The sequence below is a fragment of the Marmota flaviventris genome, chromosome X (assembly GCF_047511675.1).
Source record: "Marmota flaviventris isolate mMarFla1 chromosome X, mMarFla1.hap1, whole genome shotgun sequence".
Classification (NCBI taxonomy): Eukaryota; Metazoa; Chordata; class Mammalia; order Rodentia; family Sciuridae; genus Marmota; species Marmota flaviventris.
The window spans coordinates 77,584,273-77,597,736 of NC_092518.1; the positions used below are offsets into that span (position 1 = coordinate 77,584,273).

The following is a 13,464-nucleotide window of genomic DNA, read 5'->3' on the forward strand; positions in this document are numbered from 1 at the left end:
TATATATCTCCATATACATGCACACACTATTCCAAGCTATACTGCTTCCAGGATAAATAATTTTGGTTATAGCTGGATGTGATGGAGCACACCTGTAATTCCAGAGACTGAGGAGACTGGGGAGGCTGAGGCAGAAGTATCACAAATTCAAGGCTAGCCTCAGCAATTTAGCAAGGCTCTAAGCAACTTAGCAAAAGACCATGTCTCAAAAAAAAAAAAAAAAAAAAAAAGCTGGTAGTATAGCTACAGCTTCATGTTAGATCACCCCTGGGCTCAATCCCTAGTACAGGAAAAGAGAGAAAAAGAAAAATGAAAAGAAAAAGTTTGGCTCTTTTGTGAAGTATTTATGAAATATGGAAAAGTCAACTAAAATTATTCCAACTACACCACTAAGTAATCTGTTAGTTTGAACAAGGAATTTACAAGATTCCTAAAGAATAATCAACTTTGTGCATCTTCCATTTCAAAATATCAAGATTTGAATGGATGACTGGTCTATTCTCAGGCCTTTTAGGAATACTGTGCACTCTCTGGTCTGCCCAATAGCCCATGAAGAAAGCCAGAAAATTCTGAATATCATGAAACCAAATGCTTGCAGAAACTGAAATCAAAACTGACATATGAACAAAAATAGTTGTTTCATCAGTAAAATTATCATGTTTTAGGTCTTTAAAAAAGGAAAGAAGAAAAGTTTAAGAGACTATATATATCCCATGATATTAAAAATTTGATTCAAGAAGAAAATGAGAAGAAATGCAAGAAAAACAAAATGCGTACACAGATACATTCAAGACACTTGTTCTCATTCTAAATCATAATATTACTGTTGTTAAGGATTTTTGTGGTTAACTATTAAACTTTTATATTATTAACAATTTGCATTCAAAAATGGAATGACACCCTAGGTGTGGTAAATAATTTTGAAACCAAGCACACAGCAGAGACAAACAGATGATGCTAAGGAAATATTAATATAAATTGAACCAACTAGCCAGTCATCAATTACTAATTAAAGACCCCTTGCTAAGTGGCAGTTTGGTGTGTATATTATACAAAAAAAGAAAAAGAGAAAACAAGACTTCACTGGTCCATTCACAGGTGGCTTCCAAAAAAATCAGAATTATTAGCATGCTTTAAAGACAAGGTATTTTTAAAAGGACATCAGGAAATAAGATTAAGATTTTTATTCACAACTGAAGACACAACCAATGGCATTATCCACTGAATGTCGATGGACATTTCCATATATGTGTAAGCCACCAAATAATTTAGGACCACATTTTCATAAGATTTTCTGTTGTTACTAGAAAAACAATTTCACAATCTATATCTATATCTATATATCTATATATCCATACATGCACAGGGAATTGGCTGGCAGGATATATGCCAAGGTACTCATATTAATTATCTCTTGGTGAAACATTATTTCTTTCTTTTTATATCTATATTTTCTAATTTTCCTAAAATTTGCAGGCATGAATGATCCCTAGCACCATACAAAAAAAGAAATGAAATAATATGGTGATCAAATAAATAATTGAAATTATCTTTAAAATATTAAATCAATGTGACTAACAGTTGCATTATTAATTTACTAGTACAGATTTTTTTTTACTTATTTGGATCACTGCATATTATTTTCCAAAGGATTCCTAAAAAATCAAATCATTAGCAGATAACTCTGAAACAGGGTTTCTCAACTTCAGCACTACTAATACTTTGGGCCAGATATTCCTTTGTTGAGGGAGGTCATCCTGTACATTACTGATATTTAGCAGCATCCCTAGTTTTACAAACTAGATGCCAGTATCACCTCCTCCTTAGTTATTTCTCTAGACCTTGAAAAATGTCCATTGGTGAGAAACACTGGTATAAATGAACACCGCAGGAATCAGTCCTTCAGCAGTTGCTTTTGCCCTAGATAATCTGCATTGATTGTCCTATTGTTCAGGACAGCTGTCAGTCAATAAGAAGTAATTGAAGCTTGGTTACTGCTCATCCAAGCATATGTTGGATAACCTGTAGATCATAATAATTAGCTGATAACTGCTTCTCTGGCAATAAAATAGCTGTTTTTCCACTTTGAACTCATCATGGAACACTAGGAGACAACATATATTTACCATTAAACTTAAACACCAAAATGAGGTTGGGGAGAACAAAAAGGAATTCTTTAAACATGAAATGTTATATAGTAGCAAAAGAAAGATCCAGTTCACATGTCACTTTGTCTTAGGTGCTTACTTAAATCACACAGAATGAAATGTGTCTTTCCCCTGTGCTTAACATGCTCTTTATATACACTTATTATATTGCTTTATTACTATTTGTTCCCAGTAGACTGGGGCTCCAGTGGGCAATCATTCTGATATTTTTGTGATTGTTGGTTGCTTGGTTCATTCATTGTTTTCTTAATGGACTGAATCATTCCATATATTTCCTGTCATTAGCACTGCTTGGCTCATAGTAGGCTAATCATAGTGCTAATCACTGAGGATCTGGAGAAGAACACAATACAGGGTAAAATGTGCTAGTATGGAGGTGTAAAAGTATGTGGAAGGGATTACCATGACCAAATTGTGAGTATTAGGGTAGGCTTCTTAGAGGAAGTAACTCAAACAAGGTGATCAACAAATGAGGAATGATGGAGGAGAAGAGGGAGTGGGTATATTAGACAAAGGGAACTCAGTGGGCCCAATGTAATGGAAGAGTCCTGCCTTTTACTGCCTTACACAGGGGCTAGGGCATCTTTTCTGATAAAAAAAATTGATTAGTGAACAAAGATGAAACAGAATGAAGAAATACTCAGCAAGCTGAAAAAAGCACCAGTAGCATTAACCTCAAGGATCTTCAGGCTCAGGTTATAATAGGCATGCTTTGATACATACCTTTGAGATATCTTGAAGTACCTTTGGTCAGTCTCAAGATCCTAAGAAAAGGTCAGCTTGTACACTTGCTTCCTTACCTAATAACTTTGCAACTTCATGGTATTTGGACATAATTCAATAGTAACTTCTTTAGAGGGAAAACTTCTATGAAAAATCCTACATGAAATGTTACCAGAACTGGATATTCCATTTTATTTCCTGGATCTAATTCTTACTAAACTTCAAAAGGCATTTAAGGGATTTTGTTAATATCTTCATTGTTAACTATTACATTGTCCTGGATTTTTAAAGGGCAAAATTTAGGTTGTCATAGAAAATTCTGACAATTATTAAAAGTATCATAAATGTTTCCAAAAATAGTTCTAAGTTTTATAGTGTTAATCTAAAATGTATACATATTTTAAAATCATTCATACCAGTAGGCATTTTTATGATGTTGAGGAATTTGGGTTTTCTTTAAACTATGTGTACCATTATTACATATTCCTTTAGTTCTTTATGATATAATATTTAACTTTTTTATACAAAGAACAATCATATCAGAAAAATAGGACATCCACTTCTGGCCTAAAGTAAACAGTCAAAGAGAATACAGCAGTTGATAGGTGACATCTTCTTCCAAAGAAAAATTCAATGATATATGTATATAATACAGTAAAGTCTGCTCTTCAGCACAGCTGGGGAATGAGGTATTCTGGTCAAATATTCTACTTAATAGAGTTACCATATATTTTACATGGATCGCCTATTTTCAAAGAGTTGCAATAGATCAAAATAAACCTAAGGCTATGTAGCCAGGGTGGTCCCAGCTGAGCTCAAAGGGAATTATTTGGGTGTATATGATTAACTAGAGGGAGTTGGTGGGCCCTTAGGGCTCTATTTGCATGAAAGGATTTATTCTGGCATTTTATTTAATCTTGGCTTCTAGGAAAAGGAAGATACAGGCCTCAGTGCCTGGAAAAAAGGGAGGAAGAAGGGAAAAAGAGGGGTTTATGATATTAGGATCCCCTTTAGGTCTCTAAGACTTGAAACATTTTCTAAATCCCCCAAGGAGAAAGGGATCAGAAGAGAAGTGAAAGGAACTGTTTCTGAAGTGTCTTTGACACATGGCTACTTTTGCACTGAGTGCAATACCACAGGAGTACTTCAAGTATTGGTACAAAACTGGAGCAGTAGAAGCACCCTTGTCCCACACATAGAATTTTCATTGAAGGTGACCCCAAGAAGCATCCCAAGGAAAAATAAACATTTTTAGCTGAGGGGAACTAGAGCTATAGCCAGATAGGAGGGGCAGGGGCTTTTGTGATGTTCAATGCTAGAATAGTGGGTATTGAGTAGCTTGTTTGTGAGAAAATGTCAAATGGTGACTGCAGATGACATTTTTTAACATGCATGAGATGATTCCAGATGTGTCTGTGGCAATGTAGATTGCAAAAGCTTGAGTCCTGCCTATGGGGGGAAAGATGAGATAACTTGGACTATTTGGATTATTGTTACTAAGGCAACCTCCCTTTGAATTCCCAAGTGATGAGACTTGGAAGACATTTAGCTTACAAAGAAAACTAAATTATTTAAGAGGCACATCAGGGTCTGCAGTTTCTCAAGGTCATTTTCATAATATTAATTACCATTTTATTGGCAAAGCAAAGAGAAATCAACTTATATGGCATCTAATAGAGATTTTTGGATCATGGAATTCTAGATAACAGTTTATATTGTTGATTAAGACCCTATTTGGTTAAACAACCTATTTGGTTTCTTATGTAAGTCCACCCATTTTAATAACACAGTACTACACTAGAGTTTCCTTTAAATGTCAGAAGCTTTTTGAATTAAAGGTTTTAAAATGTGTCAAAATAACTTAAGTCTTTTTGGATCAGGAATTATACACACAATCTTCTTATGCAAAAATTCATCCTTACTTTTTCAAAGGCAAATTGCCTTTAATGAATGAATAAAATTTTCTGTATATTATCAATTTAGTCTTTTGAGTCTAAGTAAGTGCAGATGCTCACTTTGCTTTTCCAATTAAAGTTTAGATTTAGAGATGATTGAGGCCTTGTAAATGGGAAGTTGGCTTCAGAGAGATGAGAAATTCTCAAAATTAAGTATCTCCAAAAGGCAAAATGGCTACTCAGGGAGCTCTCCAAAAGTTCAGATTTTAAAGAACAATTCCTTGAGATAAAAAGGAAGAATATCCCTGAGAACTGTCATAAGTTTGAACTTGTTTGTCATAATTTCCCATGGCTTACCAGCTTTGGGAATAATTAAGGCATAATGACAATCACACACTGGCCTCTTAGCCTTCCTCTAGTTTTGATAATGTGTTTCTAAAGTTTCTCTCTGTTCTGCGAGGCTTTGGTCCTCTTAGGAACTTGCTGTGACTTGTGCTGCTTCTACTTTCCAGATTTGAGTTTTCCCAATCTGAGAAGAGAGTGAGTAAGTAATGTGGCTCATTCAGGACCAATCATAAGATGGTCTGGCCTTAAAGCATAGTTCTTTTGTATGCCACTTTAATTTTTAAAAGATCAGGTTGATCATGAGGCTATATAGGGAAGTCATGAAAGAATCTTAAGTAAGGAGAGTTAAGATCATATTTTCTTTTAAATATTGGTTTGTTTTTAACTTGGTAACAATGTGGTGAATGGATTAAAAATTAGAAATAGAAATGGATGAGGAGCTAGTGTATAGCTCAGAGGTAGAGGGCTTGCTTGGCACTTGAGACCCTGGGTTCAATCCCCAGCACTCCTGTACTGAAAAGAGGGAGGGATGGAGGGGGGGAGAAGGAGGGAGGGAGGGATGATGAGGGGGAGAGAGAGAGAGAGAGAGAGAGAGAGAGAGAGAGAGAGAGAGAGAGAGAAAGAAAGGAAAGTAATGCATAAATGTAAACCCAGAGATGGAGATACCAGACATAAGGTCACTGTTACAGTCCAGCTAAGAGATGGTGGAGGCCCAGAACTAAAATAGTGTTAGTGAGCTTAGAGACAAATGGATAGATTAAAAAGATATCTAGAAGGTAGAAGTAGCAAGACTGAACAATGGCATACAACTCCATGATTATTTGGTATTACTCCTAACAGCCATTTTAATACTCATCTAAGAGGTGTTCCAAGTTTATTTATCAAATGATGAATGTATTTATTTGATTCAGGGGAAATCTGCTAGCATGATTAATAGTAATGGCAACATTTTCTTTCTAAATTATGTCATTGCATCTAATAACTCTACAAAGCCTTATCCCTATATATTTCTAGTGTATGAGGTATAGAATGGAGGTACACAAAACAAATATTTATTGAGTGCCTGGTAACATATTGTTCTTTACAAACAAAACAAAACAAAAACATACAGAAGCAGCAGGAAACTGACAGATTTAAAAGAGAAAAGAAGTATTTTCTATAATTTATTTGGAGCTATGAAAGTTATTGAAGTATAATACTTGCCTCAAACATTTTTCCAACAGCTGAAATTAATTTTTATGCCTAAGCAAGATATTGTATGGTAGTGAAATAGATAAGGTTCACTGATTTTGAATATTCTATTCAAAATATCTCAAAAGAAAAAAGCATGTTTGTGCAGTCAACTGTTTGAACTAGTAGAATGACTGAAGCATAAAGGAGAATGAGCAAACAAGATGTTTATACATTGCATAAATATGGAATTTAATTTTCTTCCACACAATATTCAACTTGAATCTAGTGGTTGTTAATTAATCTTGCCTAGATTATATGCAGTTTTAAAAACTCTGATGAAATCCCAGAAAAACTAACTAGAAAATCTAAATTTGTAAATGTTTCCAATAACATATATTGCCGCAGTCTGTCTGGGCACAAAATAACCGAGCCGCCACACAGCCTTGTAGGTTCAAACAGCAACCTTTATTCCCAAACTCTCACTGGCACTCTACACACACTTCATGGGAACACACTGCCTCCACCAGGCTCTGCACGCCAATCAGAACCCTGGGAGAACTCAATGGGAACTCCAAAGTAACAGGCGCCTGAGGCAGCAGGATCCGCCCTAATCCCAGCAGGATCTGCCCTAATCCCTGGAGCAGGGTCACCTTTCAACCATTCCCTCTGGCAAAAATGCCAGGCGTCATTCTGACTAAACTGTGGCTCTCAACATCTATCTCTGTAATAATATACTATGCATTTCTTTTGGATACCTTTAATATCCTCATTAGCTGAGTACTATATGAATCATATTAATAATTTATAAAGCAGCATCCCAAGGAAATTACCCATTTCTGCCTTTATTCATCTGATGTGATTATTTTGAAAAAAGGTCTTAATCCATAATGTCAACCACTTTTGTTTATTTCTGTTTTTCCCATCTCTTAGAGACACTCTCTCTCTGAGGAAGAATTTTTGGTATGTGCATTTTGTTTATGCTACACATGCCAAATAGATCTCCCAAGATGAAACTCTGAGCTCATTTGGAAGTAATTTTTGGTAGCACATGAATCAGAACTCTTATTTTCTTCTCAGCACTACTGGTATTTTATTGCTTCCATCTATAGTCCAATATGCTTTTAGCGCTAAGAACCCTGAGGCCAAACACACAAAGCACTAAGAAAATGGGAACTTCAGGCGATTACAATTTTGTCTCTCTTTCAGGGTTCTTCCTTCCCCTGGGAGAGTGAAATCACTTCAAGCTCACTATGAAACAGGAACATGGTGAACACAAGTGATTGACTGAAGTTGGTGATGTTGATTTAGGAGTCTTCGGCTTACAGATCAGGTGTAAACTCTTAAACCTGCTTGTCAAAGTCTGCTTGTCAAACTCCTATGGAGTTTTCCAGACCCTGCCCTAATGTCAAATTCTCTATGAAGGCTTTCTGGACAGTGTAGGCAGAATTAGGCAGTTCTTCCTTCATGCTAATATCATAACTTAATGTATTACTATGTATGTATTACTTATGTATTACACTTACTTATTCAATAATATTGCATTTATTTTACTTTCTCCACTCATGGATAGAGATTATCAATGATAGTCTCTTCCTTTTATCTCTGGACCAGACCATTATCAAAATCAAGTTGTTTCTTATTAAGTAATTGCTGGAAAGATCAGAGAATGGCTACTAATAATCTACATCTGCTTAGCAAAGGTTACAATGTTTTGCTGCATATTGGCAAGAAGATACGGCAGGAATATCATTCATATATTACAGATCAGGAAACCAATGCCCAGAGAGGTTATATGCTCAAGCCAAGTTAAATACAGCTAATAAGTTGTACACCCAGTTCTCTTGCAGTATGTTGTTAAAATTTTGTAGATGGAAGTGGTAGCAGTACTGTACGTAAGGCACAAATGGCAACAGCTGGCCAAGACTACATTAGTAAGAATTTGATATTAATTGACACATTGTAAGATTTGGTTACTTGTTTTGAAACTCAAGTCTAAACAGATCAAGAAGTTTAATGCACATGAAAGTAGACATAATGATGTCAGATTATTTACACAGAGAAAGATGAATGAGAAATTTCTCCCTTATATTAAGCTAAATATGCAGTGAAGATACCACCCCCCAAAGAAAAAGATAATGGATATGACTGCCACTTTTTAAATTCTGACCATGACTCAGAATACTAAAATGGAATAAAATTCTCAGAGATCAGTACTCAAAGCCTTTCATTTTACAAAGACAAAAAATAAATAAAACAAGGACATCAAAAAATGAATAACTAGAAAGGGTAAATGACTTACCTAAAGTCACATATTTTGCCTTGCACAAGGACACAGAATTGGTTTATTTAAAAAAAAACACATTATGATTAAAAAGTAACACAAGAATACTTCTCACCAAGCATCTGGCTAATATGGCTAGACATAGACTATAATACAGGAATTGTCTTTATAAAAATGCAATTCCCCTTCTCGGACTATGCCCCAAAGACCTAAAAAGAGCATACTATAGGGATACTGCTATATCAGTGTTCATAGCAGCACGATTCACAATAGCTAGAATGTGGAACCAACCTAGATGCCTGTCAATAGATGAATGGGATAAAAAAATGTGGCATTTGTACACATTGGAATATTACTCAGCACTAAAAAATAACAAAATCATGGCATTTGCAGGGAAATGGATGGCATTAGAGCAGATTATGCTAAGTGAAGTAGCCAATCCCTAAAAAACAAATGCTGAATGTCTTCTTTGATATAAGGAGGGCGACTCAAAACAGAGCAGGGAGGAAGAGCATGAGAAGAAGATTACCATTAAACAGGGATGAGAGGTGGGAGGGAATGGGAGAGAGAAGGGGAACTGCATGAAAATGGAAGGAGACCCTCATTGTTATACAAAATTACATATAAGAGGAAGTGAGGGGAAAGGGGAAAAAAGAGAGAGAAATGAATTATAGTAGATGGGGTAGAGAGAGAAGATGGGAGGGGAGGGGAGGGGAGGGGGATAGGAAGGGGATAGGAAGTGGATAGGAAAGGCAGCAGAATACAACTGACACTAGTATGGCAGTATGTACAAACTTGGATGTGTAACCAATGTGATCCTGCAATCTGTACACGTGGTAAAAATAAGAATTCAATAACCCACTTGAATCAAATGTATGAAATATGATATGTCAAGAGCATTGTAATGTTTTGAGCAACCAATAAAAAAATGCGGCAATGTGGGAAAAATAAACCATTGACTATGGTGTTTCTGCTTATTGGGGAAATGAGGAGGCACATAATGTGACAGGCAGTGTTTTAGGACTTGGTCCTTATTAAAACAAGATGTTTTTAAGTGGAGTTTTATAATATTAATTGTATACTTTTTTCTCCATTTACCCACATGTATTGTTTTGTTAAAAAAATCGTTTGTTTTATCATTTAAATGTGCCAAATAAGTATATATTTTTGGTTCTTACTCCTTTTTAACATTAAGTATTTCCTTATTATTTGTGGAGGATGCTTTCTGAGATATTCTGCGTAGACCCGAAACCACAGATGATACCAAATTACATCTATAGATCTATATGTATGAGTGTGTGTGTATATACATTTAAACATATATGTATCAAAACACATATGTATCTATACATATATATATGTTTAAACATATACTTAAGTAACTGTTATAAAGTTCAATTTATAAATTAGGCACAGTAACAAATTAGCTATAATTAATAATAAAATAAAACAGTTATAACAATAAGCTATAATAAAAGTTATTTGAAACATGAGTTTTTTAACTTCTTGAATTTTCCACTTGATATTATGACCACAGTTGACCATGAATAACTGAAACTATGGAAAGTGAAAACACAAGTAAGGGAAGACTAGTGTACTGTTTCTTTCCTTATGGAATATAATCCAGGTATATAGATGTTTATGTACTTGTATCATATTGATAGCTTTTAAATTTTGAAAATGATTTGACTACTACTGTCTCTTAGCCCTCTTATTGCTAAGTACAACACGTTATACTAATTATTGGTCAGCTAAAAAGATAAATATGTATCTCTGTTAAGGGGCAAAGACCCAAATCAGCTAACATTCTCAGCAAAAATGAAAGCCAATGATAATATTTATGAAAGTTTTTGGTGTAGCTTGTAGCCTCTGTTACCAAAGTTGCTCATTTAACTGTTGGCATGTGCCCTGGTTTGTATTCTTGGGTTAGTATATGAAAACAATTTGGTTTCTATAAGTACATTAACATCTCACAGATTGTATAATTCACACCAAAATTAAGTAATGTCATAGGGCATCACTGACTATGAGAGGGAGCCTTATTTAACAAACAACTGCTTTGGAAGAGAAACATACCTCAAAGTGCAAAAATCTGTTTGCTAACTGATCTTCCCATTGGGTATAATCTCTAGAGTTCTTTCAAATATATGGACCATTACCTGTTTGATATCAATTATTGTGTATATCTTTCTGTTTCTATCATAATCAATCTATGCTGCATTTTCTACTTCTTTATTGAATTCTGAGGAGATGAATTAACAAAGCATTTATGTAGCAAAGCCTTTTTTTTCCTTCTAGGATAACTTTCACCCTAACTGTTCATTCCCAATTAATGGTAATATTACTATTATTCCCAATAGTTGCAGTTTAAAACAAAAGCCCACATTGTGAAAGTAACTTTAGGTATTCAAGGTCATTTACATTGTCCAATTTAAAATCACAGTTTCTCATTTAGGCTGTAGAAGAAACTTGTTCATAAATCATAGCATTTTAATGTATTAAGTAAAAGATGATTTTTAGGTATTAATTTTTAAGCTAAGTAAAAGTATAATACTGTGCTATATAAAAATCAAGGTCATTTAATTAGCAATTCATTTATTTCCAATAAAACTTTGGTAGAAAACACCCCTGTATACCTAAAGTTGAAGATAATTCAGTTAGGTCCCCATTATACATTAAGCCAGTCAACAATTTTTATCCTTGTCATAGGTTTAAAATATCTGTCAATTCCTATTAAAGGATTATAACATGAAATCAATATAGTCAATAGGTATATAAAATGCCAAAAGAAATTAAAAAAAAAAAAACAATTTGCAATGCTTTCAGATATATTACTCACCAGAAACAGAGTTCGGAAGTTGCTGAGGTCACCAAAAAAGTCCTCTATGGTTACTGTCTTAGAGTCAAAAATGAAGTACTCTCCAAGATTCTCATACAGCTTCACCATGTTATTGTGCATTGTGGACAGTTTTTCATACTGGTCTCTCGCACCCTTTGTAAAGCTGTAGCTTTGTGTTAAGGAACATGATCCAATAAGACTTACTTCAGAGGCTATCACTTAATAGAGATTGAATTAAATAATCACTTCTGTAAACATATTTGCACTTCACAAATACTTGTATATTCATTTGCTAGGACTGCTATTATAAAATACCACAGTCTGGGTGGCTAAACAATATACATTTATTTTCTCATAGATCCTGAAGCTAGAATTGTGAGAGGTTCTTATAAAGTCTCTCTCCTTAGCTCTCAGATGGCTACCTTCTTGCTGTGTTCTCATATGGTTGTCCCCCTGTGTGGTCTGTGTTGTAATCTCTTCTTTCTTCAGGGACACCAATCATATTAGATTAGGGCACACCCTAATTAATTTCCTTTAACTTATTTATTTATTTAAAGGCCCTGTCTCCAAATACAGTCACATTCTGAGGTACTGGATGGTTAGATCATCAACATATAAATTAGTCTCCAGCAAGTTGTATACAGAATCAATCAGTAAAATATTTGTTAGAGTCATATTGACTAGTAAGCTTAAAATTTTTTAAAACAAGGAGACTATTTAATATATAACCATGTTGGATATGTCTGCAAGATCATGTTTGCTAAATGAAAGCACATAGGTAGAAAATAACTTCATATATATTTATGAGTAACGCAATGAGAAAGGAATAGCAACAAAAATATAGAGAAAAAGAAAATATAAAATTTTCTTTTACCCCAAATACAAATTGCAGTAAAAAAATTTCTTTTATAATATACATAGTACACAGAAATACAGAGGCTATAGTAAATTCTACATATGTTATATTTGTGTGCATATGTGTATGTATATGTATAACACACACATATATCAAGTACACGTATACACACACACACACACACACACCAACTATCCATACTGCTTAAGGAGAGGAAGCAGAGGGAGGGAGAAGAAGGAAGAAAGTGATCAGATTCAGTATACACTATCCTGAAAATATGGTACTTTGCCATTTGATAAAACAGCAGAATTAGGAATGTCATTTATACCTTCCCTTCATGGTTCTTCCCTGAAGCAGGTGGAAAAAAATTCTCTGACAATGCCTCTGAAGCAGGTCATAAGACCCTTAATCCTGAACTGTCCATCCCATACACAGAGGAAAAAATTGCCTTTATCTCTAGACATACACAGCTCAGAGAAGAATCTATAAAAATATGCCTTGATAAGTCTCCCTTTATCCAATTTTAATTCCCTATATCCAGTGTTCAACAAATGTAAGCACAGATACTTGCTGGTGGCACATGCCTGTAATCCCAATGACTTATGAGGCTGAGGCAGGAAGATTACAAATTTGAGGCCAGCCTCAGCAAATTAGTGAAATTCATAGGTATAAAATATCTGATAAGTCCTGTTAAAGGATTATAACATGAAATCAATATAGTTGATAGGTATATAAATGCCAAGAGAAGTTTAAAAAGAAAACCAACAGGATTTGCAATGCTTTCAGAACTATTACTCACCAGAAACAGAGTTCAGAAGTTGCTGAGATCAACAAAAATGGTTACTGTCTTAGAGTCAAAATGAAGTACTCTCCAAGATTCTCATACAACTTAGCAAGTTAGTGATTGTCTCAAAATAAAAAAAAAAAATGAGAAGGACTGGGGAGGTACTTAGTTATAAAGAGCCCCTGCGTTCAATCCCTTAGGACTATGAACAAAACAAACACAACAAAAAGAATGTTTCAGAGAAATTTAAGTGCACTAAACATGAAAAATAAAGAGAACCCAGTCAATTTTTTAAATAAGAGTAAGTTGGGTGTAGTGGTGCATGCCTATAATCCCAGCTACATTGGAGGCTTAGGAAGGAGGATTACAAATTTGAGGCCAGTCTCAGCAATGTACAAAG

The 13,464-nt window shown here is 34.6% G+C and overlaps 1 protein-coding gene across 3 annotated transcripts in view; it reads right to left on the reverse strand.

Annotated features, from left to right (window-relative positions):
* Positions 1-13,464, reverse strand: part of Diaph2 (diaphanous related formin 2) — an 870,804-nt gene that overhangs the window by 229,796 nt on the left and 627,544 nt on the right. For 2 of the 3 annotated variants that reach the window (XM_071606838.1, XM_071606839.1), the window contains one exon: positions 11,425-11,593. The exons of the other annotated variant lie outside the window; for it this stretch is intronic. In XM_071606838.1, the coding sequence (XP_071462939.1) occupies positions 11,425-11,593 (169 nt within the window). The remainder of the gene's footprint in view (positions 1-11,424; positions 11,594-13,464) is intronic. 3 annotated transcript variants of the gene reach the window in all.